The sequence below is a fragment of the Uranotaenia lowii genome, chromosome 3 (genome assembly GCF_029784155.1).
Source record: "Uranotaenia lowii strain MFRU-FL chromosome 3, ASM2978415v1, whole genome shotgun sequence".
NCBI classification, from domain to species: domain Eukaryota; kingdom Metazoa; phylum Arthropoda; class Insecta; order Diptera; family Culicidae; genus Uranotaenia; species Uranotaenia lowii.
The window spans coordinates 87,723,816-87,751,810 of record NC_073693.1 but is presented as its reverse complement, the minus strand read 5'-3'; the positions used below and the strand labels follow the sequence as shown (position 1 = coordinate 87,751,810).

The 27,995-nt window shown below is 33.7% G+C and overlaps 1 protein-coding gene across 3 annotated transcripts in view; it reads right to left on the bottom strand.

Moving 5' to 3' along the window:
* Positions 1-27,995, bottom strand: part of LOC129755641 (5-hydroxytryptamine receptor-like) — a 443,410-nt gene that overhangs the window by 160,796 nt on the left and 254,619 nt on the right. For all 3 annotated transcript variants that reach the window (XM_055752243.1, XM_055752244.1, XM_055752245.1), the window contains 2 exons: positions 10,392-10,646; positions 9,790-9,923 (listed from right to left, as the gene is read on the bottom strand). In XM_055752243.1, the coding sequence (XP_055608218.1) occupies positions 9,790-9,923; positions 10,392-10,646 (389 nt within the window). The remainder of the gene's footprint in view (positions 1-9,789; positions 9,924-10,391; positions 10,647-27,995) is intronic.

Sequence of the window (27,995 nt, the reverse complement as noted above, 5' to 3'; positions counted from 1 at the left end):
ATCCTTGATTTTTTTTTTGGAAAAATCGAAAGGGGGTGGGGTGACAAAAAAAATGGTATTTTATTCCGGCATTATCTGGAATCGAGATTCTGTAGCAAATTTCATACTTGCCACGATTATTTTTAAACAGTTGAACGTTAGGATTGTTAAATAACGTCATTTAAAAACATACTATAACTTCAAACATCCTACTTCAACATTCGTCAATTCAAAATGCAAACGTCTACATATATTAAATTTGTATTTTTTGTGATGTTTTTAAGGGTTTCATAAATATTCTTAGAAATTCTAATGTTAATTGCTATTTGAGGCAAATTCTAAATATTGCTGTTCAGTAAACTAGGTTTTTATTTAAAAATTTGTTATGCAGATTATTATACTTTTTACTGATCAATATTAAAAAAAAAAACTCGATATCCCATGCGGTGGACCTGTCCATGAGACAGGGGGGGTTTCGAAATTCGTATAGAAAATGAATTCCTTATTCCAGTTTCTTACTAAAGCCCATACAATAAACTCGATTAAGTAATAAATTGTACTGATACTATTCAAATTCAAATCGCTGTTTTAATACATGAACCATTAAATAAAATTGAAACATGAATTTAAACTGTAAACTGGATTACATATTACAAATCTATATTTACGAAGCAACAGAAAACGAATACATAAAATATAACATCAGATTTAAAAAGACATTCAACCCTTGTTCTTATATAAAATTCAAATAAATTAGGAATTTAATTTAATTAAAATGTTGATTTTAGTTTCATTTCAACTTTTTCATTTTCAGTGTTAATTGAAAATTCCACGATTATATTGATCATGAATTTGGAACAATGCTCGAACAAAATTACAAATATGAATTTTCGATTGGGAAAAAATTCATTCCATTTTTAATTAAAGAGAATGTATTCTATACACATGATGATTGATTTTTATTTCGATAATAAAAAAAAATATCTCATTTTTTTTCGCCGTGAGTAAGAGCAGAGAGACGGCCCTAGCTAGCGAAAAAAAAAATGATTTTTTAAAGATGGTCGAATAAATGTAGATGAAAAACGTAAAATTAGCGAATTTTTTAAAAAAATTATCAGCGAACAAAATCGAAGCAAAAAATACCAAAAAATTACATCCAGCGTTAATGTAAATGGTCGTGATAAAAGGAATAAGGAATGTTCAAGTGAATTTTGGAAAAAAAACAATGCAAATATTAATTAAGTGAACATTGCGCATTTGAATTTAACTTTGAAGTTGATTTCTTCCATCATTTTTCGAAGTTTTATCGTTATTTATCGATTTAAAATAATTAAAAAAATTTAATATGTGCATTGTTTATAAATTTTAAGCCACAAATTTTATAGTTTTAAATTTGAAGCCATGAATGTTTTGAAAAGACATACACCGTCTTAGCCGATTTAGGCATTACAGACTGAATAAATGACGCGGACAACTTAAGATTAACAGTAAATATCCAGTACCGAGATGGGAATCGAACCCATGCCATCAGTGGACCAGCGATTACCATCTTACCACGTTTACCACTCGGCCACCAAGACGTATGTTTTGTCACCGTCAAGTGTTTTTCTTATTTCAAAGGTTTATGGCTTACAAGTAGATTATGTTTATGAACACATGAATTCAGGATTGAAATGCATAGATATAATATTGAAAAAAAAAGTTTTAATAGCAGAACTGTAGAATTTGGTGAGTTCAAAAGAAATTAAGATTTGAAAGATTTGGAAGAATTCGGCCTCAATCTTTTGTCAGATTTCATCTTTTGTCAGATTTGATCTTTGACCTCTGGTTTGGTGATATAACGTTTATAAGTTCAAAATGGCTCAGATAAGAGTAAAATCAAACTGATGAATCAAAAAATAAATCTACATGAAAAACGAAAATTTAATTCCGATTTTTTTTATTATCCTACCTGGCTACCATAATAATAAATGAGATTTGGATGAATGAATTTTGATGTTAAATGGGTTCATTCAAATCTTAATCCTGTTTGGTTTCACTTCTCAAAGAAAACTTATTTCAAAGACGAGTTAAGATTCTTGAGTGTCAAAATCTGATTTTTAGAACAAAAGTTATGTGAAATTGTGATTAAAAATTAACTTTTAATAGTGTCAATGAAGTGTCTTCAAATAAAATGTTTAAGGCCTAAAGTGATTTAGGGCGAAATTCGGCCGGAAGCCTTATTTTCTAAAATGTTTATTAACATTTATTTAAGATTACTTTAGGGATCAAGATATTTCTAGTCACAACAGTACATTCATTTCTTGAGCTGAAAATTTTACTTGGTTAGAATCTCTATTGATTTGGGTTAAACTCCTAAACTCAACCTCACCCCCCGCCCCTCAGACGTTTTTGTCCAAGGCAATCTCTTATCGACCTGAACATTATAACATGAGTAATCGGGAAGTTTGACCAATCATAAATTATTTACGTTGAATGAAATTTTTATCAAAAGGTTAGCTCAATTATGAGCCCTGAAGTTATATTGAAACTTGAAACAGTTTGTTTGAAAAACTTGTGCATTCAATCCATTTTCCCAATTATCGTCCCTATTCATCCTTACGGTGTGTTCCTAGAAGATGTTTAAAAGAAAAAAAACAGTGACTCTTTTTTTTCTCCAGGAATTTAAAATTTAGCCTTTTTTGAGTTATTTCCAGGCAAAATTAAAATATTTGGTTGGTAAGTCCCGACACGATGTGTTTTTTTTTTTGGAAAATTTATAGTGTATATTTATTAATTTTCAATCTGCAGAATTATTACAGTGCAATGGAACAGCAATATTTTTCTTTAAGAATGTATTTTTTTTTTCATTTTTATTCAAGTTTTTGTCATTCTGAAACATAACAAAAATATCAACGCCTAGAAAGATAAGTGATGTGGATTGAAAAACTTATTTTATATGAAAATATTATTTAAATTTATGAAGAGAAATCACCATGAATTTGTTTTTATGAAATTAATTTGCGGCTTTATCGGTGAGGGTTAAAGAGTTGAAATGAAAGACGGATAGAAGATCAGAAGAATATTCTAAGGTGGTGAAAAGAGCGAATACAGTTAATTGGTGCGGGACATAGAATTTAGTATGTGGTCAAGCTTCTATTTCAAATGCTCTTCGCTCTTTTCACCACCTTAGAATTTTTTTCTGATCTTCTATCCGTCTTTCATTTCAACTCTTTAACCCTCACCGATAAAGCCGCAAATCAATTTCATAAAAATATTATTTAAAATTGATTATGAATGACAACAGTCCAACATCCTTTTATTGGTTTCCAACGGAATATAAAAAAAAAATCTTGTTTTTAAACTTGTTCTTGAATAATTTCCATATTATTTGTATGCTCAGATGCAAATGAATAAAACATAATTTTTTTTATGATACTACTCGTTTATTGAATTTTTCAATTTCTTTTACCTCAGATTGAAATTTATACAAGTCTCAGTAAACCAGTTTTCAAGAGAATTTAAAATATCAAATTTAGTTAGAAGAAAAAGTAATTGCAATGAAATCCGTACATCTTCGGCTACAAAACATCAATTTCAAATTACCTTTTTTCATATTGAAGGTTCAATAATTTACTCTCAATCATACTCTCAATTCATTTTCGCGTAAGAATTTAAATAATGTTGATATTTTTAAATTAATGAATATAAGATGAAAAACTTTTTTTTTTCAGGGGAAGTTTCAATTTCATCGACAATTTAAGACCAGATTTTTGCATCTTAAATTTTTAAGTTTTTATCGATTTCTATGGTTACTTCAAACTAATTTTTTCTAGAGATTTTTATCACAAGTGATAAAACATTGTAGAAATTATGAATTATTTTCTGTAAGATGAATGCTTCATGAATGTTCCGAAGAATAATAAAGAAGAACTGCAGTGGTCAGTATAATAATTGAAATAAGCATGGGAAGAACGAATCTAATACATTTCAGGCTAGTTTGCTATCGATCATTTGCAAATTACTATTGCCAACAATACTGTTGATTTTTGTAAATTTAAGATCGACATTTATCACAGCTTTTCACTAGATTTATCAATTTAAGGGGTGGTAGGGTCTAACGCGTAAAAAAACACAATTTTCACGATTTTTTTCTAGAGCTATCGTTCAAACAAATGTATTCAAATTTTTTGCATTATACAAAGCATTGTTAAAAGAACATTTAGTAATTTTTTCGTAGAAAAATATTGAAAAATGAGCCGGGGACGGAGCACTTTCGAGGATGCCTTTTAGAAAACAGGATTTGCGGTGGACACTGTATCTCAGCACAGAATCATCTGAAGTCAAAAAATCAGAGCAAAATATTTTTAATAGATGTTTTTCTGGACCCCAACGTTTTTATTTAACTTAAAAAAAGTTTATGAAATTTTTGTGGCTGTTTGAAGTAAAAACTACGATTTTTCACGAAAAAATCAGCCATTTTTTATCTCTAAATTTTCCCCAAAGGAAAAAAAAGAAAACCGTTGGGGTCTGGTATTTTATATGTAGAAAATATGTTCCAAATTTGAAAAGAATCGGATAAGTAGTTTTCAAATGACGATGTCCACGAACTTTAAAAATGTGCTTTCGAGAAAAACGCGTTTGAAGTTTCTGCTCTTGCTTTCTTGCAGTATTAGATAGGAGGAGATAAAGGCCTATAATTTCTACAGTTTTGCTTCAATTGACTTGAAAATTTGACACAACATTCTTGAAATGTTTTACAATAAGAAAATAAAAAAAAAATAAAAATCGATTTTTTCAAAGTGTTAGACTCTACCTCCCCCCTTAAAAAATCCTAAAAGCATTAAAACTCAATTTATAGCAAAGAATTTAAGAGATTATAATAATAATAAGAGATGTACCGAATAGTGGTATTCGGCGAACGGCCGAATACCGAATATTGACCTCTTCAACTATTCGGCCAAACGAATATTCGGCCGAATATTCGGCCGAATATTCGGTTGAATATTGTATTGAGTTTGTAATGAAAAAATCCTAAGCGATTATTTCAATGCTTTCAATTTCTTCCATATTAAAGCCCCTCATGTTTTTTAGTCGATTATTCTCAACCAGATGATATCGATTGATATATTACATTTTTTTAATTGGGGTTATTGTTGTTGTTGTACGTTTATTTAAATAAAGTTTTTAGCCTTAAACTTTTACCCTCAGTAGGTGTTTTCCTGATTTTCAAAATATCATCAACAACTGAAAAGACATCACGCTTCTAGGGCGTTTATCACCAAAGAGATTGCGTTCCTATGAAATCTGGGATAAAACATGTTGAAACAGGTGCCAAGCTATTTGAAATTGCTTCTCTGATATTGCATTAGATGAAGGTCGAATTTTAGCAAGGTATCTTCAAAATAGTTGTTGAAAAGATAAATGATCTTTAACCTTAAGCATACCATACTTTCAACCACACGTATCCACATGATCAGGCATTCAGGACAATTTTTGAAAAAAAAAAATCAAAAAAGTTCAAAATTTATGTATATTTTAAATTTTTTGAAAAATCGTTATTGAACACAAAATCTTAAAACTTTTAAAGAGGAATTTCAGTTTCTTATTTGATTTAGCAAACAATCTGAATAAACTCGAGCAAAACTCGGGAAGTTGTTAACAATATCTGAACATCCCGGCCAGATTTGACTTATCTGGATTCTTTACTGGATTTATGGGCAAGCCTGAATATATCCAGAAAATCTTGGATAAACTATAATCAAAGTATGAAATGATACTGTTCAGCATTCTCCTGAACGATCTAAAGTGAAAGATACGCGGATACACCATAGATGGTTTTATGAAACCATAAGTTTTTAATGATTGTGTAGCTTTTACAACATTACTTTTGGATATTTGATAAATTATCAAAAATTATCCGAAAAATTTACAAGTCCATAGTAGATATTCGGCCTATTCGGCCGAATACTTAGCTCAACTATTCGGTGAGCCGAATATTCGGCTTAACGGTTTTTTGGCGGTATTCGGCGCCGAATATTCGGCCAACCGAATATTCGGTACATCTCTAATAATAATATAGTGAATTGAAAACTGTAAAAGTTAGGAATATTTAATTTTAAAAGTAATGCTTGCACTTTGAATAAAATTGGAGAATCACAGTCACAGTATACAGGAGGGTTACTAAAATTGGGCTTAAAAATAGAAATAAAAATTTTTATAAAACACTCCAGGCTTTAATGATCGTTTTATTAAAAGAAAGTAGCATGCAAAATTTAAGCAAGTTAAACTGCAGTAGAGACTTGCATTGAGTCTGAAGCAGGCATGCTTTTTCTCTATTGAGAATCTCCGCGGTGTGGGTTTTTCAACTCTCCGCGGAGATTCTCTGCATTTCACCACGGAGATGTTTAACTAACACCACTGGAGAGATTACATTGAATCGATTGAATCCAACACCAACGTGCGTGAGAGTGAGAGCTCTTATGTTTACCACATTCACCACCGAGAAAACCGATCGATCCAATTATTGAACACGTAAACATTGCTGATGATTGAATATATTTAGGGGTATTTCGTGTGATAATATACTTAAAGAGGCAATTCCAATAGGACTAGCAACCAAGAAACAGTTTGTTTACCTGAAGAAGAAATGTTTTACCAATCCAAATCCATTGCTTTCTAATCTTATTTAAGATTTCTTTGAATAAAAAATGTTTATTTTGTCAAAACTTTTTTTTCATTATTACAATTTTCACAAAAGTTCGGGCCGAGTGCAACTTCTTGCAATATTCCCGGTAGCTTTTTTCAAGTTTTGTGCCAGATAAATCCGGGCAATTTGGTATATATCCTATTGATTAAATTGTTCAATTTAATGTGAGAAGAATTGCTAATTAATGTCTAAGCAATTGCTAGGAGATTTTTTTCAAGCGAACACAAAAATATACAGCATCTCAATGAAGCTTGGTGTTTTTTCTTAGAGATTGCTTTTAATTATCGTTACATTACATTTTTTCCTCTTAAACGATAATTGTCTCCAGTTGTAACAATTGATTTTTTTTAGTAGATTTCTTATTCATCAGATTACTACATTTTTAAGCTTAAAATGATGATGTTTTTGATCGAAGTAATTTTTTGAATAAGAATCAAATGCTTCGGAAGATTTTTTGACATTTACTAAAATAAATCGATCAACTGATGCATCAATCAAAGCGATTGATTTACGAACGCCTGGTGTGAATGGCTTAGGAATGGATAGTGTCTTATGGCACATTGCCTTCAACTTCCTGCTTTTATTACGTTCGGCAGATCCAGGTCACCAAAAAAAACGCAGGTGACACATTCCACGCGCTTGTACCGCTCAAAAGTGATTTTTATCCGTTCGCGTATCAAAAAATCTCAAAATTGTCTATAATTTTGATAATTCAAATCACACGAAACCAACGAAAAAAAAGTTTTTTTTCACATGTGTTAGATGATTTTGAAAATCAGTTTTTTTGTTAAAAAAAGTGGTGTTTTTGACAACTTTTACAAAATCATTATTTTGGATGATTTTTTTTCGGAAATATTTTTAGTATGTTCAGAAGCTAAAAAACACGGCTTCATTTTGTAGAAAAAAGAATTTGTTTATATCCAATATAGTTGGTTTGAAAAGCGAACAAAAACAGTCGCAAATGAGTGAATTCACGTCACAAAAAAAGGGAAGTTTTTAATTTTACGAGAAAACTCTGACTTTTTTTTTAAATAAAAAAATGAGATTTTCTTCAAAAATGATAAGACGATTCTGAAACACTCAAATTTATACAAATCGGTTGGAATCTAGCTGAGTTACAACAGCGCGAATGAGTGAATTCACGTCACAAAATTTGATTTTTCGTTAAATTTTATATGAAAATGTGCTCTGAAAGCTGTTTTGACCCTCCAGATGGTCGGATTTTGACAAATCGAGCATAATTTAGTTGATTTTTTATAATAAGTTCATTATTTTCAAATAAAAAAGCAAAAAGGTTGAAAAAAAATCAAAAAAAATTTTTTTTTTGGTGAATCTTCAAATAAAGATAGCAGTTATTTTAACATATGATCCCTCAATATGTTGCTATTCAAGTGGCAATCAAAATAAGGAAAAAGTTAGGTGCAGATACTAAAAATTTATGATTGTAAAAGTCGGAACAACAAAATATCGTTTTTGAAAATGTACATAAAATTTGAAGACTCCAAAGAATGGTTCAGTATAGCCACAGTATAACTTTATATTTCGGGACATGAATTCAGTCAACTACCCTGTTCTGTTTGAACTGAGTGAATTCACGTCACAACTTCAAATCAGCATAACTTCGTTCGTTGTTATTCAATCGAGAAGTTCCGTACATCAAATTGTGGGTAATTATTTTCTTTACAACTCATTCGAAGACACCGATATTCTATTTCCACAGAAAGAACAGGAATTCAAGGATGTATGTATTAAAGTCCGAAATGGTTAACTCTAGCGTGAATTCACGTCACAAAAGTAATTAGTCACAACAAAAACAACTTAAATTTTAAAATGACCAAATTGTATTCATTTTGAAGGAAATTCAATTTGCGACCGTTTGCTACTATTTTTTCATTTTCAAGTAAATTGGTTGACTTCTAGAACGATAACAGTGCAGAAAAGTCCGGAAAAGCGATTTCACGTCACGGTGGAATGTGTCAGGTGATTCTCACCGGTGAAGAAATTTGCCACTCTACGGAGCACTACGGTGCAAACATTTATGCTCCAATGTGAGGATCTTGTGGCGGTGCTAGTTTAAGTTAGTGTATATGACACTCGAGAACTTCTAAAGCAAATAGAGAGTGGTGAAAAACTAACAATCTCTCCGGAGAGCTCGTGGCAATAATAGTGCGGTGTTGAAATTCTCCGGCTCCGTAAAAATTCCACGGAGAAAAGCATCCCTGGTCTGAAGTGCGAATGGGATTTTAAGACATTTGACTCAGAAGAAGTATAAAAACTGAATTCTCATCAAAAATTGTTAATTATAAAGCTTTGTTAATGAAATTTCCTCTAGTGTTTCAACAATCAGAAAATCTAAAGATAATGAAATCAAATGAATTCAAATTGGTTCAGATAATTCTAATAATTTCTCATAATTTGACCCTTTCAGACTATTGCCAGTCGATTTTTAAATTTTAGGCTAAAGAAGATATTCTTTAGCAATTTTCATTGTTTAAATAGCTTTGTAACTAGTTTGAAATAATTTTGAAAATTTTTCAAAGTTTTTGAAATGATTGTTGAGCTACCAGTTAGCACCACTGAAATTAAAAAATTTCTAAAGATTTCAAAAAGAAAAAAAAATGTATAGATGATCACCGACAAAATATTTTAATTTTTGATTGAAATGAACCGGGAAAAGCTCTACATATGCTTCTGCCCATGCAGAAAATAGCGTTGCTGTATTTTTTTTTCTTTAAATCCTTCTACGAAACTTAACGGGCCCTATTATACGATATCGTGCTTTACATACTCAAATTATTTCGTATAAGGTATCCTTCATTTTAAATTTAAATGAATCTACTAAATATTATGAGTTATGGTGTATCTGGAACGAATTGGGTAGTTGTAATGCCATTATCACGTTCCAAAGCGCTTCAATTTACGGTGCCCAGGTTTTTCCCGTGTATGTTTGTTTATGCTCATCCTGACCAACTCTACTTCAGTTCAGCCCAAACGAAAAACCTCATCTCGGCTGGCCACCGGAACGAGAACGAGAAATGTTGGCTGCCAGATTTGTTTACCGTACGACAACGATGATACTGGCGCTCAGCAAAACCACAGGACAACAACGAGATGGACCTTACCTCATATACGGCACCCAAGGGCATAACTAAACAAGCTACGAGTAAATCAGCGACGGCCAGTGAAGCCACTAAATAATTTGCCACATTCTGCAAATTACGCTCCAGGATAATGGCGGCAATAACGAAAACGTTTCCTAAATTGAATAAATGGAGAGAGAGAGAGATGAAGAAAAAAGAACGGGGAAAAGAGGAAAATATATTTTTTAATCAAAGGCAGTTAGTTGGAGTTGGAATTTTTTTTTGTTTCCGAGTTTCCTCTCTCGTTAGATATAATTCATTTCTGGAATCTGAGCCATTTTTATGTTCATGTTTAAAGAGTATGATTTATGATGCCGGTCTATGAGCTGACGTGCAGCAGCAAACTGGGAGCAGCGGAATAAAATTCTCATCTCGTATGGTTCCGCGCGGAGATTTTCAGTGCACATAAACTTTACTTTTATCGACCACAGGGTCCGATAAAAGCCATTTTTATGGACCGAGCATGAAGCACACTCAACAATGACAATAGTTCCGATTCCATGCTCTAGATCCCTGCTAGATTGAAGGATGAAGCCTTCTATAATTTGGAAAGCAATAAGGCCTTAAACGTTAAATGTACCCACCTATAACGGTAACGAGTATCATCAGTCCAAGAATCAGTGACGTCACGGCCATTGCAATCAGATCGGCCAGCGGTTCCTGTCCAAGTCCGTCCAGGCCGGTTCCGTTTCCGGTTCCATTGTTCCAGGTCCCATTGAGCAGCAGAAGACTGCTGTCGTTGATGCCGGTGCTGGATCCGATGCTGGCCAGGGCCAATTCACCGGCCGCCAGGTACGAATCCGGACTGCCACTGTCGATGAATATGTAGTCGTACACATCTGCAGGATGTCCCCAGGACCGAAGAAGATTAATGCATTCGAAAGGGGGAAGAAACAACGAGAGGAAATAAATAAAAATCAGAAAATGGCGATGATTGTCATTGAGAGGTATCATTTGAAAGTCAAATAAGTACCCAGTAATGCTAGAAGAGAATGAAACTTTAATGGATTACGTGATAAATATCAAATTGCTTGCAGATATCCTGCTTTTTTTTACAAACCATTGCAGATTACCTTACAAAAATAAGCAAAGTTGTGTTTTATTAAGCAAAGTGAAAATATAAGGAATTTTTTTTTTCGTTATCTGTGTAGTACACAAAAATTTAAATCTGATTTATTTTCATATATTTTGTCATGCGATATTCCTCTTTTAATTTATTTTTTTTTTCGCTTTATAATTTGGCAAGAAATGTAAAGATTTTTTAATCAATACATTTAAACGGCAGGAATCAAATTTTGACTAAAATTTCTAGTATATCAGTCATTAAATATTAGTTCAAACTTTATTTGTCATCATAATTAAAAATTTATTTCATGATAGAACTAAAGTTTTGACTCAAAAAGCGCTAGTTGAATTTTTTTCGATATATAAGCAAAAACAATATTTTTATCTAGTTCATTCCAAAATTAACGCATTTTAAGTAAGACGTCAAAAATAATTCCAAGATTTTATTAAAATAACAATGTAGGAGAACTAAAAGGGTTTTTAATGGCCAACTAAAGAAAATCATGTTTAGAGTTTGCGCAAACGCATTCTTAGAGAAAATTCGATTTTTTTTAAAGATTTGATTTAAAAAAATATTCACACCTTAAAAATTCCCAACAGTGATATGATTTGAACTTTTGAATTTTGTTTGGATTGAAGACTATACTTAAAAAATAATAATTGAACCAAATTTTTACCAAAATTTAAAATCAACAGTTTTCTTAAATCAAATTATGTTTTGTTCATTTTTTTTTATTTATCTGACCAAAATGTGCAACCTACGTGGAATTTTCTTTTATGTCAATGCCATCAAAAGATGAGGATTTTTAACACCTAAGAAGTGTGTTCGACAAAAAAATTCAACACTTGTTTCGTGTGAATAACTTTTGTATGCATGGATGGAAAATGATGAAGTTTTCAGTGAAGCAACCTAGTAATGTAACGTGTACGTGCACAAAATTTGGGGACAATCTGTCAAGTAGTTGTAGGACGCTGACGTCCAATACTGAAGTTCATTGACAAATTTTTTTTGGGCAGTATCAAGAAAAATCCAGGAAAGTCCCAGTGAGAGTTAAGAAAACAACTGGAAATCAACTATTCGACGAAAATTCACATGCTTTATCGTTTAAGAAATCCAAGAGGACCCAATAGCTACCTAAAAGATGAATAAAATTGATGATTATTGATTCCATGAAGTTAGAGGGATGTGGGAGAATAACAATTTGTTTCTTTTTTCAAGCTTAATCCGAAAATATGAATGATGAAATGATAAAAAGGTCATTTTTTTCTGACTGGTTGATCAAGCTGACTTTTAAATAGGCCTGACTTCATTTACACAAGGTGGATAAGCTGCCCACCAGTTAAATAAACTAAATACGGTAATCAAATCGTGCGAAAAAATATTTGGATTGCTTGTGGGCAGATCATTTACAAGTAGCTTTATTAAGGCATTTAACTTATAAAGTTCTTTTTTTGCCGAGTATTCACTTTCACTTTTATGTGGTGTTAGTAAGAGGGGGGCCGTAATCGTCGCGGCTACTCAACTGTTAATTGATTAACTAAGAGGGAGGGAAAGAGGATTGTGTAGGGTCACTCTCGAGAACAGATTTCCGTCTTTGGTCGGTGGTGGCTTCCTGTAGCGTGGTTTCGTAAGCTACCGCAGGTATTGTGTTCCTGGTCAGCCTTCATTCCGGTGTTATCGAACCGGTCGGACGAGAGGTTGTTCTAATGAATAGACGAAAAGAGCATTAGATAGAGTAAAGACAGAGAGGAAGAGGACTAAACGACCAAGTCAGACAGTTTGAGATATTTGTAGATGGGATACAAATATTCTAAATCTAAGTTTGCCAAGATGTCTCGAATTGGAACACCAGGTAGTTTACATCGGGCCCTAAGGGTATCCAGTAGCCAAGCCCTCGATCGATCAAACCGTTCACACGTCCACACAACATGATCAATGTCGTGGTAGCCATCCCCACAAACACAAACATTGCTTGCAACTAGTTGTATACGAAACAAATGCGCGTCAAGCCGGCAGTGATTTGACATGAGCCGAGAAACCACGCGAATGAAATCGCGACTCATGTTAAAATGCTTAAACCATGCCTTCGTCGGAACCTTAGGGATAATCGTATGGAGCCAACGTCCCTTTGTGCCATTATCCCAGCTAGACTGCCAAGCGTACATCGCTAAAGTGCGAGGTATTGAAAAATATTCATTGTAAGTTATTATCCTCTCAAAAATTTCACCTTGTAACGCGCCCACCTTAGCCAATGAGTCCGCATTCTCATTGCCTTGAATAAGACAATGAGATGGGATCCAAGCTAAGGTAATCCTGTACGAATTTTCGATCAAAGCGCCCAATATCCCTGAAATTTCCAGCAAAAAATGGGAAGAGCGCTTCATCAGTTTCATCGATCGAATTGCCTCAACGGAGCTGAGACTATCCGAATAGATGAAATAGTGGTCTACGGGCAGTGTGCAAATGTGTTCCAAGCTACAATAAATTGAGGCTAATTCAGCAACGTAAACGGAGCATGGCTCTCGAAGCTTGAACGAAGCTTCAAAGCGCTCATTGTACACTGCGAAACCAGTCGCGCCGTTGATTCTAGAACCATCAGTAAAGAACATTTTTGTAGGGTCAATTTCACGTACTTTTGATGCAAAGATTGAAGGAATGACGTTGGGTCGGACGTGATCTGGTATTCCACGGATGTCAGCGGTCCTGGACAGATCGAATCTTATCAAGGAACTGCTAATCGGGTAAAAGTGACTCGTGTCCGAATTTAATAAAAAAGGATTTATTTCTAATTGATTAAAAGTATGATAAATGTTTACATATTTTACTAGCGGATTAATATTCATAAGCCTTTCCAAATTTTCTATCACCAAAGGATTCATAGTAACACTTCGAATTAGGAAACGTAGCGATAAATCGAAGAACCGATTTTTCAACGGCATTATTCCCGCCAGTACTTCGAGACACATCGTATGTGTCGACTGCATACAACCCATGGCAATACGCAAACAACGATACTGTATTCGTTCTAGTTTAATCAAGTGGGTTTGCGCGGCGGACCCAAAGCAAAAGCTTCCGTATTCTATGACCGACAGTATCGTTGTTTGGTATAACCTGATGAGGTCCTGTGGATGAGCACCCCACCAGGTTCCAGTAATCGTTCGAAGAAAATTGATTCTCTTTTGGCATTTTTGAGTCAAGTACCTAATATGTTTTCCCCAGAGGCATTTAGAGTCGAACCAGACACCCAAATATTTAAAACTAAGAGATTGAGTTAGAGTTCTACCCATCATAAGGAGCTCTATTTGAGGAGGGGAATGCTTCCTTGAAAAAACTACTAACTCGGTTTTACTAGGCGAAAACTCGATGCCTAGATTCCTGGCCCAATGTGATAAATTATTTAGAGTTTCTTGTAACGGAGGTTTAATTTGAGTGCCTTTTTTACCTGTGATATGAACAACACAGTCATCCGCAAGCTGTCTTAGCGTACAATTTTGTGCCATACAAGCATCGATTTCTCGGACATAAAAGTTGTATAGCAGGGGGCTTAAACATGAGCCTTGGGGTAGACCCATGTAACTAATTCGTTCAACTTTGGTTTCTCCATGACTAAAATGCATGATTTTTTCAGACAACAGGTTATAAAGAAAATTATTCAATATTGGTGAAAGTCCGCAAAAGTTAAGATTACTAGATAGCACTTCTATAGACACCGAATCGAATGCCCCTTTGATGTCCAGAAATACTGCTCCCATCTGCTCTTTTTGGGCAAACGCCAATTGAATGTCTGATGAAAGTAATGCTAGACAGTCGTTCGTACCCTTGCCTCTACGGAATCCAAATTGTGTACTTGACAAGAGATTGTTTGATTCAACCCATTTATCCAGCCGAAAGAGAATCATTTTTTCGAGTAATTTCCGGAGACACGAGAGCATTGCGATCGGCCTATACGAATTGTAATCAGAAATTGGTTTTCCCGGTTTTTGGATGGCGAGAACTTTCACCTGTCTCCATTCATGCGGCACAATGTTCATCTCTAAACACTTATTGAATAAATTCAACAAGCGTTTCTTAGCGGTATCTGGCAGATTCTTCAACAAGTTGAATTTGATTCTGTCCAGTCCGGGAGATGAATTGTTACATGACCAGAGCGCAAGTGAAAGTTCGACCATCGAGAATTGATCCTCCGTTTCGGAACTATTCTCTGTATCCCGATAGTTTTTTTGAGCTGGTACTGCGTCTGGACAGACCTTTTTCGCGAACTGTGTCAGCCAACGACTCGAGCTTTCCTCACTTTCGTTCGAAGGTGTATGATTTCGCATGTTTCGAGCTGTTCTCCAAAGCGTGTGCAGTGACGTTTCTCGAGATAACCCATCTACGAATCGCCGCCAGTACCCACGTTTCTTGCCCCTGATCAAGTTCTTGAACTTGCGTTCCAAGGACAAGTAACGTTGGAACTTCTCTGGCAATCCAGTTCTGCGAAACTCAATAAACGCCTCGCATTTTTCACCTCGCGCGCGTGAGCAGTCTCCATCCCACCATGGAGTGGGAGGCCGTTTCTGTATCGTCGAGCTTTCATTCCGTCTGACCTGTGCCCCGATTGCACAGTCCACAATTGTCCCGGAAATAAAACTGTACTCTGCCTCCGGAGGCAGTTCATCCGTTGAGTCGATGGCTTCAATGACACCTGATGCATACTTTTTCCAATCTATATTCTTTGTGAGGTCATAAGGAATTTTGATCTCTTCGGGTGGACTACGACCACTGGTGATAGAAATATTGATAGGCAAATGGTCGCTTCCCTGAGGGTCTTGGATTACCTTCCACGTACAATCCAAGCTCAGAGAGGAAGAAGCTAAAGAAAGGTCTAAAATATTATGCTGTGATTGGGATCCATTAATTCGAGTCACTTCCCCATTGTTTAAGACAGTCATATTGAAGTCGTCGCACAGCTCATAAATAATGTTAGCACGATCATCATCACGTGAGCTACCCCAGCCCACGCCATGGGAGTTGAAATCTCCCAGAACTAACCGGGATTCTGGGAGAAGTGAAAGAATATTCGCCAATTGGTTCCGGCTCACGCTTGAATTTATTGTGGGCAGATATTTAGGAAAATTCCGTAATGACCAGCAAAACGAGCTCTTTAGCGGTCAGCTGGCAAGTTTCCAACCTGAAATTTTTCGTTGACAAGTTTTGCCTGTATTTCCAGGAGATAAACAACGATTAAAAAAAATTAAAAATTGAATATCTACACCCACAATTCAGCCTCTGTGCCAATGGCGGCATCATTGGTACAAGGCATCATTGGTACAAGAAGATAACGCGACCGGTGCTGATTCGATTTGCTCCCACCGGCATTAACCTCCCAAGTTAACCGAATTGCGTATGTCTGAAAGAAACAAAATAAAAACGAATTCACGTCCCTCCATATCGCATCACAAGACGAAAAAGGATAGAAATAAATACCGGCCAACACCAGGCAGCCAGCGAACCGAGCACTGTGCGTGTGAATGTAGCAAAAGCAACAACAAAAATATTCCTTCAATTCAATCAGCCGGCAAACAACCACGGCCAAGCTGTGCGTGTGTATGTAGTAAAAGCAACAAAAATAAACATTGCTTCAATTCAATCCACCGGCTAAGCTGCGCATGTGTAGCGAAAGCAACAACAAAAATATTTCTTCCACCGGCCAAGCTGCCCGGCTTTGGCAACTGTGTATATGTAGCGTGTGTATGTAATAGCAGGCAGTAAGCAAAGCACAGTTCTAATTCAATGGGTTTCCCGTTCCTTCACGCCCGTTGTCTTTCACGTTTCAATCGCAAGACAAAGGAATGCCTTGAAAGGCGGCCAAACGCCGGGAAGCCACCGTTGAGTGTTCTTTTTTGTGATTGATCGGTGGCAGAAAGCCTATGACAAATATCCCTCATCCCGCATGAAGCTCGAATAGTACACTGGTTAAAAACGTCGGACTGGCAAGAGGATATAGTTGGTGATTTGAGTTCGATTCTCACTACGGCGCTGTGGTTTCAATTTTTATGTTCTTGTTTCTGGGATGAGTTATCCAATAGGAAGGAAATCCCATAAAATGTTTTTCTTGTTTCGCTTGAATGTAGTGGTCATCATTTTGGTTGGGAGCCGAGTCCTTATGCCAGTTACGGTTTTTCAAACATACCGCCTTCGGCACAGTGCACATTTCAGCGCATTATCGGCACAGAGATATGCTAAATAGGCATTGGATTTATGCAACCTCTTCTATGGGTGTAGTACTTGAAGAGGCAAATGATCTGCGGAAACTGCAAATTACTCATTTTTTCATCACGATTGACACGATCAATGGCAAAAAATTCAAATAAGACTGCCTCCAATGTGACTTTATTTTCTGCAAAGCTCTCCAATAAGTCTCACAAAGTTTATACTATGTTTAAGTTGGATCTAGAATTTTAACATTACGCAAAAACGGTGGTGGAGTAAAAAAAAGATAAATATGTTGTTTTTGTGCCGAAGAATGACAATCGGCTAAATTTGTTATAGCTTCGACCAAATTTAAAATTTTGAGTTGTTTTGATGGTTAAACTTCAGCAAACAGCAAACGTAATCAAATATAGATTTGATTAAAAAAAAAAGGATTATAAAACCACGTTAACTTCATGAAAACAAGTTGTCATGAAAATTTCTTTTCAAAAGATAGATATTTGGTGTCTTCAACAAAGTTTCATTCTTCTACAATATTGTAGAATTATATTGGTCAGTCAGGAAATAATTTTCGTATATTAAAAATTTTATGAACCACCCTAAAAAATCTGTCTAACTGATCGTTTTTAAGTATTTGTAAAAGTTTATGGTGCTAATAATTGTTTTCCGCTAGATTTAATTTCTGGACCGCTGTACAGTGAATCGAAAATCGCCTTCTAATAAATGAAAATGATATTGCATCTACTTGAAATTTTCATGTCAAAATAAAATGTATCTTTGTCGTTATTGTACGCTCGAAAAGATGATTATTAGTTTTTTTGCTAATGTATCCCAACATTTGTGTTTCTAAACATTCATTTGTTGCTCTTGAAATACATAAAAATAAGCGGTAAGAAGTGAAACATGAGAAGCGAGAAATTAAAAATGAGAAGTTGGCCATAAAAAGTTGCACGGGAGAAGTGAGAAGTCTCTTCCCTCCAACTTCTGAGGTCTCCCTTCGCACTTCACTGGTCCTTCTTTTCATGTTAAACTTTCCATTTTTCATTTTTCATGTCTCACTTGTCTATTCTTAAGTCTCACTTCTCAAGACTCATGACTTCGCACTTTTTATTTCTCACTTCTCACGTTCCTATTCTCATGATATGAATTCTCGCATCTAACTTTTCATTTTTTAGCTTCCCACGGTTCACTCCTCATGATTTTCCCACTGTTTAATTCTCAAGATTCAGACTATTTAATTCAGGAATCGTCCAGATTTGCCACGACCACGACCCAGCGTCCCTGCGCCTCTTTTAACGTAGGTTCTCTTAATGTTGAATCAAATTCACTTCTCAGATAGATGATATACCACATAATTTTAAATTTTCATGAAAACAGCTAGATTGCATAATTGAAGCGAATTGTCAAAAGTTTTAAATTTCTGGACAATTTTATACAACTATTTGTCATTATTGTCGACGCAACAATTCTTGATAACCCAGTTCATTTTTTCAAGTTACACATACAAGAGAAAAAAAGGTTATCACACAGAGAGAGAATAAAGACAAAACCAAACGTCAACTTTTTCTCTTGTTTTGCGAAAAAATCAAGGACAATTTTAAACCTTCGTTTCCACTGATAATTTTTGTGTCTTTGATAGTAATCTACACACATGCATATAAGAAAAATTCACTATTTCAAAGTTGTCTTAAGCGAGTTTCAAAATAGATATTTGGATACTTGTCGAAAATTAAACATACGTAATTAGGTTTTTTTTTAATTTCTCTGGTGGCTCCAGAGAGCTGTGGAAGCTAAATTAGCTACACTCAGACAATACCATATGTTGGTTCAGATAGGACTGCCTCTGAAATGTTCAAAAAATACAATTTACAAATTGAACCTGGAGCCAATAACAGGATTCTTTACATTTCAAGTTTGCTGAGTTGGTACTACTCTCAATTTATTCCAGTAAAAGAATGAAACTAAATACATGCGAGCATTTACAGACATCTACAAAAAATTGGGATACAGGGGACTAAATAATCCATGATTTTGAAAAATTATGATTTTTTCTGACAAAAGTAATTGTGATTGTACTTTTACGACACAGTTATATTTGTGTTGGAATATTCTCAGTATTTCCAAAAGTGTAGCTCCAAAGACAAAAAATATCATTTTAGAAATGAAGCTTACCCAAGCAACCAAAAGTCACATATTTACTTGAATGAAGACATTGAAAGTTGCATATTGGCTGACTAAGAGAATCATCTGCCCAATTTCCTTCAGTGAACTTTATGTACTCATTAATGAACTAGAAAGTTGCAAAAGTGATTAATATGTACGTTGTTTGTGACTTATTTTGCCCAATTCCCATTAGTGTACTATTGTACTCATTAACGAGCTTGAAAGTTGCAAAAGTAATGTATACGTACGTTATATGGTACTTAAGTCACATAAAGGGCACAAAAGTGCTCAAAACGGGATTTGATAAGTCACAAAAAGTGTATTGATGTGCTTTAAAAATCAAATCATCACTTCGAGTTTTAGCGAGTTCAGCAAGAACAACATCTAGGCGTGGTTAGTGGTAGCGTGTTCGATTCTCACAACGAAGGTCGAGGTTCGATCCCCAAGCCGGGCAAGTTTTTTTTTCAATAAGTAATTTAGTAATTGAGTGACCATTCTGATGCAATATATGTTGGAAATGAAGGAAAGACGCAATTGAGCAAATTGTCGAGTTTAGAATCCGGCGCGTGGCATCATTGCGGCACCGGTACAGAACACAGTAAATAATCAAGAGAATCTGATATTAACAGAAGCCAACGGTTCAATTGAGATAAAGAGAGAGATTTTTTTTTGCTCATTTTGCGTTTTTTTGGAAGCTGAATTAAAGACCGCTGAAAGCTAAATAGAAAATCATTAAGACTTGTTTCGGAAATTGAAAGTTTAATAAGAACTTAAATTTTGAGCTGCTTAGAACGTACTTCATATCAATGATGGGGCTGAGTAAGCGTTTTTCTGCCTGTTTTATGGGACTTTTGATTGCTTGGGTATCGCTTTCCAGATGTCGTAACCTTTGTTCAGTTTAAAAAAATTTATGGAAAATTACTCTGAATTAATATTGAATTAACTGTTTTTGAACAAGACTCAAAAAAGTGTTAGCTTGGGCATTTTTAAACCTTTTCCTCTTTTCTGCCTACGAGCCCATAAATTCCTCGATGTATCTTCACATTTTTAGCTTATTTCAGTAATGTAAAAGATTTCAAACCATTTTCTTGCTACAAAGTTTTAAAAATTTTTTAATGTGAATTGCAGTTATTGATTCAGTGAAATAATAACAATTTAATTCAACAGGTTTGAGGTCGTTATTTTGAGTATAATAAAAGCTATGGCCCATCGAAGTTGAAAAATATTTTTTGAAATTCTTGTTTCATTTCAATACGATTTTGCTAATTTCTTTAAAGTCTTGTTAATTAGGTGCAGAAAAGTGTTTGTTATTGATTGAGATTAAAAAAAATTGTTAGGATTTGCAAATCTGAAATAATAGTGATTTTCCAAAAACTACTGTTGTCAAAAAAATAAATAAATACGATTTTTGCAATATTTCCGCAAACTTTGTTCGATATCTCCCACAAACATAGAAATATCGTAATAAAAACACCATGGGATAATTTTTTTTAATCTCTAAAATATTTTTTGTGAATAGATCACTTAAACATATTCACGCGTTTTCGAGATGTTTGGATTTTGATTAGCGTTGTTTGCACTATGCAATAAAGGGTTATTTAAAAGTTATTTGTTATCTTTAATTAAAAAAACTTCTGGTATAAACTGTTTTAGTTAGAGCTCTATAAAGCTTTTAACAACGACAATGTTTGTTGAATAATACTGTGTATTCGTTCAAATTAACAACGAAACGTCAAAATAAGAAAAGAAGTCAATTTGGATCCGTTTATGTTTGAAAAAGCTGATTTTTCCCCCTTCTCTTTATGATTATAATCACTCTATAGTTCAACAAAGGGTCAGTGCTTCTTTTTTGTATCTAGAGCCTTCTTTAGTTCTAAAATTATTCTAAATTCTAAGTTCTAAAATTATAAATAGTTTAATTTGCTAGCAAAGGTTAAAGATTCTCCTTTGTACAAAATTAAATCTTATTCTTCCTGAATCCTACCGTACCGCTTTTTACCAGAAAAATTCCAGAATGTTTTTAAAAATGTACCAACCTCCTCGTCAATGATAAATTTGACAGCTCAATAGGTGGGGCACGTTTTGAGCAAATAGAGTGAATTAGAAAAATACGATTTTTTTCTGTCCAAGCCGAAGTTTCAAAGGAAGAACACTTTCTCTGTGAAGAATATAAACCACACTTCCTTTTTTTTCCTAAAATTTATGAAAATTAATGGAAAACCCGGAAAATTTGTGAAGGGTTCAAAAAAAGAAAACTTATGATTTTGATGTTCACTTCATTGACCTGACATCACCAAAACATTTTTTCACTACCAACGAATCAACAAGGATGCGCATTTTTAATTGATGCTTAATTCAAATTCAATATTGAACGTTCCTGATTTTTTTTTTCAGCTTTACGCAAGTAAACTACAAGTCAGTAAACACGAAATAAGTTCCAGCTATTGTTCTGCTGATAGAGATGACGGAGAGTGAAAGTGTTTGAAATATTTCTAACAGAAGTTTAAGTGTTTTAATCGTTAAAAACCAGTTATTCTTTTTATGATAATTTTTGATTGATGATTAAATTTTTAATAAATGTGTTTGTATATTTTCGAAAAATCATACTTTTTATAGGAATGTTAGTCCTAGGTCCAATGAAAGGTACCAGTTCAGTAACAAAAGAGGAACAGTAGGTTTAAAGATGGATGTTTTTACTATCCATATCTTTGCCATTTTCGCCAATAATGGCGACACCTATGTTGAAAACTCGTGTTGATACTTGCAGATAAGACTATGAACTATAAATAAATTTCCTGAAAGATATTAACCTCCCATTCAATTATGATAAAACCATCGCTTTAGGTGACCAAAATAGGACAACTAACTCTATTAAAGCAAACGAACTCCAATTCTAAACTAAATTTTCGGTTTTTTTGTTTGTAGTAATGTTTTTTTCATGTTCTCTGGAGCCACCATTCGATTTAAAAAAAAAAAAATTAGAAAATATTTTTCCAACATAAACAACAGATGAAAACAGTTTTTATTTTAGTTGAATTTTTTAAGATGGCCTTATGATCATTTGTTATGTGTTTTAGACCGTTGATGATCAATATTTGGCTGCTGTGCATATAAACTCTCATCCGTACCAAAAACCTTTACCCGTTACAATCTCTGGAGTGTCTCTCTCGTTTCTCAACTGATTTTAACAAAACTTATAGTTTTGGAAACCTCGTTACTCAAATATACATATTTTTCAGCCAATATTTAGCTACAACATTTTAGTTTCAAGCTTTTCAAAGTCTAAGAATAAATCCAAAAAAAACCCCGGTTCGAAAAAATGACTGTAGATCAGCTACTGAACGCTTGAAAAAATTTCACTTAGTGTTCAAAAAAACTGAAGTTAGAAACGATACCTTGCACATAAAGTTACATTTTTTAAAGTATAAATCACACCAGATAAATTTTAAAATGGGGATTTATAAGCTGAACAATTTGGCACATTTTGCATTTTGAGATTTTTAAGCAGAATTTTTGTCGAATTCACAGATGTAGTGGTTTTTCAATGTTTTTGGTCATTTTGCAATTTCTCATTTACTTAAACCCAATTTTGCATTGAGTTTTGAGTATATTTAAGCAAGAATTCCTCAAAAAATTATTTTCACCAGAAAGCCAATTTCATGCCAATTCTAGTGGTGTAATAACAAAAGCGCTACAATTCTTTTCTCATAGACAATAACGAAAAATTTAAGTATTTTAGGTGAACAATTTTTATAAAACATATTTAAGGGGGGGGGTAGGGTCTAACGGGTATAAAAAAAAACACCATTTTCACGATTTTTTTCTAGAGCTATCGTTCAAACAAATGTATTCAAATTTTTTGCATTATACAAAGCATTGTTAAAAGAACATTTAGTAATTTTTTCGTAGAAAAATATTGAAAAATGAGCCGGTGACGGAGCACTTTCGAGGATGCCTTTTAGAAAACAGGATTTGCGGTGGACACTGTATCTCAGCACAGAATCATCTGAAGTCGAAAAATCAAAGCAAAATATTTTTAATAGATGTTTTTCTGGACCCCAACGTTTTTATTTAACTTAAAAAAATTTTTATGAAATTTTTGTGACTGTTTGAAGTAAAAACTACGATTTTTCACGAAAAAATCCGCCATTTTTCACTTGTAAAATCTCCCCAAAGTAAAAAAAAACAAAAAAGAAAAACGTTGGGGTCTGGTATTTTATATGTAGAAAATATGTTCCAAATTTGAAAAGAATCGGATAAGTAGTTTTCAAATGACGATGTCCACGGACTTTAAAAAAGTGCTTTCGAGAAAAACGCGTTTGAAGTTTCTGCTTTTGCTTTCTTGCAGTATTAAATAGGAGGAGATAAAGGCCTATAATTTCTACAGTTTTGCTCCAATTGACTTGAAAATTTGACACAACATTCTTGAAATGTTTTACAATAAGAAAATAAAAAAATAAAAAAATCGATTTTTTGAAAGTGTTAGACCCTACCCCCCCCTTAAATGTAACTCAAATATTTATTTATTTACTTTTTTTTTCGACAACAAACGAAACAAAAAAAAACTAAAACATATTTGAGTTACATTTGGAGGTTTCTATAAATGTTGTAAAAATCGGTTGAAATTGAGAAACAAGAGAGATTCAGTGGTTTTAAGCTAGAAGTGTCAAATTGACACACAAGGTCTGATTGGGGAGTTTATTCCAGGGCTTTCAGGGTGCTTCCAAAAACAGCAATGGTGCAAAATTCAATATTTCAAAAATTCATTGAGAGTCCCAATTTGCTTAATAATAAAAATTTGAGGGGCCTACGGTATGAGCCGTTTCAAACAAGTAAACGAAATTGTAAAAAAAACTATGATAAATTTCAAAATCTATTTTGTTCTTAGTTTTTTTCCCAAACTATGTTACTTAGCAACTAAGAATAACATTAATTTTTATTGGAAATATTTGATTAACACGATAAAATAATCACAGAAATTTTATTTCTACTGGATGTAATTTTTTTTTATACAAAGATTATTTTGATAAATTTAATTGGGTTCAATATAAATCGTTTGTTATGGAAAAGCTTAAAATTGATCTAGGGTAAGTGAGCCCTATTTTGGCATGGTCCTTTTCTTGGCATGCCAACATGTCTTTTCATGTTTTTCAGATCCAAATTGAGCTAAAAAAATTTGAATATATTTTCATTGCGAAGAGAATAATTTGTTTCAAATCTGTGCATACTGAATTTTTTGATTGTTTGTACTTTATCAAAGTAGTTATTTTTTTTTCGATCTGCATCCTAGGCAATTATGTTGGAAATCACCGTATGAAAATCAGATGAACTCACCTTTCTAGTGCAACTGTTAAATTCACATGCGATTTCAAACGCGGACATTCATTTGAAAAAATTGCAATAAATACTCATGCCTACAGTTAAACTCGGCAAAAAATCAAAAAATACTAGAAAGACAAAAGAATGAATATTTATTTAGGTTTTGAATAGAAATTTAAAACTAATTTTGTTCCTTTTCTTGGCATGCAACTTCAATCGAAATACACCACCAGTGTTGGAAGCTGGGAAAAATACATGTTCATTAAAGAGGTATTTTTGTCCTGATGTTTTCCCTAAAAAATCATTTAAAACTACGCACAAATGTTTTCATACTAATTGGGTTGTATGATAAGACCGTTTCTATCAACTTAAGCTTCGAAATAAGTTGGAGAACATAAGTGATTCGACTAACAAAAAGTCATATCTAAGCATTGAAAATACAAAAATCGTGTTTTGGGAACCGTGAATCGAAGGTACATTGGTGTGTGTGCGAACAGCATTTGCATTGCAGTCAGACGGCGACAACGCTATTCAAACCGTATGGAGCACATCTCTCAGATTTCCCCTTTTTTCCCCTCGTTTTGACAGATTTAAGCTTTTTTCCTCACATTTAAGCTTTTGTCTCCTATGCTCTCAAGGCAAAAAAAGCTTTAATCTGAGGAAAAAAAGCTTCAAAACGAGATTCACGAGCACATGTTTAAAAGATGTTGGTCACACGATACATAGACAAATCGTGTAACGTTGCAGGAATCTGATTGCAGTCTGACGAGCAAATACCATGTGGTCTCCTACAGAACAAAGTGGTTCGAAATTAAAAAAAAAAACAAATGAAATAAAGCAACTCACAAGACTTAAGGTGTTTGTCTAATAAAAAAAACTGTTAGATCGATGGCAATTTATGACTTTAGTATATAAAATGCATAATTAATTGAGTTTTAGAATCGTTTTCTATTGCTTGGGAACCATATACTCAGATTTAAGTTTTTGGATTTTTGTTTTAATTTATTTCTTGGAAACAGAAGTTGGAAGTTCAGGAAAATATCGGTTTTTTTCCAATTATTCCTTAACACATTAGATTTGAGTCGAATTTAAAAAAAATGTTTTAGCAAGGTTTACATTCTAACATCTATTTGGCGTGTCAAACCACTGCGCAACGCCCCGGGCATTCGAGATGGCTCTTGCTAGAAGCTCAAGGAATTTTTCAATTTCAATGAAGCCAAACTCCACAATACGTAGATAGTTGTTTGGTTGTAAAAAATATCCCTATATTTCGCAATCGCAAGTCTCCTAGAGTCAACTTATGGTTTATAGTAACTCAAAAGGAATAATTTAAACATTGATTTATAAATGACAAAACATCATGATGCACAAAACCATAGAAATGTCGTAAATGAATGTGTCGTTAGGCTTAGCATTCCTGATTTTGTCAAGTTAACATTTCAGTCAGGAAATTGGCCAAAAAAAAACTGAGAAAATCTAAGTAATTTTTCCAATATTGATTTTAATATGAGAAAAGGTCAAAATAAGATATTTCAATTCAACGTTACAATACCACTTTCACAACAAACAAGTTGTTGTTTTTTTTTAATAATTCGTTTATTTGGCACGGCTCAAACCTCCCGTTCAAGTTGTATTTGATTTTTATTATGATGAAATTGTCTCAAAATACTTCGCAAAAATGATGAACTGTGAAATCTCTTAAAAAAAAAAATTCGAGGAATGTGAATCAATAAGGGTCAGATACGGATATTTCACCTCAATATTCTGGCATCTGTATCTCACCAACTTTTTTTTAAAACTCTACGTTGAAAACCTGGACTAGTCTAAATAAGCCCATGACATCTGAAATACTTTTCCTATATTGATTGGCAGTCCTTCATAAGTAACTTACTGTATACATATTGGAGAATTTTTTTGAAGTATTCAGTTTAAAAAGTATGCTTACAAAATATGTTAGTTTAGATATCATCAAAGGGATTTGATGTTCATAAAAAAGGGAAAGTTCAAACCACTCGCGGACATATGTAATTCGTTTCTGAATCGGTCTCCCTGATAAAGGTTTGGTTGTCATTCTTAAACCAATGATTCTTGTTCATACACATATATTCTGAAACTACCTGAGGTGTTTATTATCATCACTTTGTTGAAATGAGTAAATAGTTTAAAGTTTTAAAAATTTAAAAAAAAATGAGGACATTCTGGACTTCCGACTTTTTGAAATGAAAGCTTATTTTGTGCTTCCCTTCCAACCAAATTTCATCAATGTTTTCGAAAGCCTTTTTGTTGTATGAGTGAAGCCCGGTGTTCCATCGTCGCATAGAACTTTACGCTCAGCTGACGTCATTCTGTCAGTGGCCTTATATTCAGAATAGCCAACGATTCTGTTAACTGTCAATTGAGCATTGTTGGTAAAGATCTATTGCACATTGCTGGTGGCCAAGAATCGGATCATCAAAACGGCATACAATTGGTACGGCGGCCAAGTAATTGGAGCACCGCAGTGAGTACTTTGCATGCATTTTGCTCACATTAATGAAAGTTCCATAGAGTAAACATATTTTGGTTTAATTCTAAGCAAGTTAGCAAGTAAATTTTTCAAAGGATGTTCTATGGTGCACTCAACAGAAAGGTTGGAATGTTAAAAAAAGGGTAAACCATGCCTTAGGTGCCAAGGTCGGGTACATTTACCCTAATCTAAAATAATGAATAAAATATTTGAATTAAAATGTTCCTTATAGTGGCTCCAGAGAGTAAAACTTGGTCTCATCATGTTTTGAAAGATTTCATACACAATTCAGACTGTTAATATTTACATTGTAAGCAGTATGTTTGACCACACCAAAAACAGTTCCATCAACGATTTCGAAGTAGGACATATTTAAGGATATATAAATGTGGTGCTTATTCAAGGAAAGTTAGCTTATTTTCTTCAATTGTTTGACTTTTTCATACTATTTAAACAAAGCTGGATGGTATGGCCAATACAATTTTAAACTTTCTTTCAATTTTGTTAGTTGCGAATTCTTTCAGTCAGTTAATATTCAAATCAAATCATAATAAATGGCTTTGCTTTGTAGATAAAAAAAAGTTTGATTCAATGTACTGATCTATGAATTTTTAATTTTTGTGCTCTCTGGAGCCGATTGGTCTGGACTATTTCCAAATTAATTTATTTTTTTTTGGATTTCAAATTGAAAGGATGGTAGAAATTAGCTTTTGTGATCCTATACAAATGCTAGATACAGTTGATAAACTAAAGTTCATTTAAAATCAAGTTAAACATGAGGTTTTAATCATAGATCTGATAGACTGTAGATAATCCACTGACGTGCCTCTAATAAGCATCTATTTTCGATTGTGCAAGTGTCTAGCCAAAAAGCTCATAGTAAGCTGCTCTAAGCTCCGTGTCAGAATGATAAAATGCAGCATTATCCACACTTTCAAAATG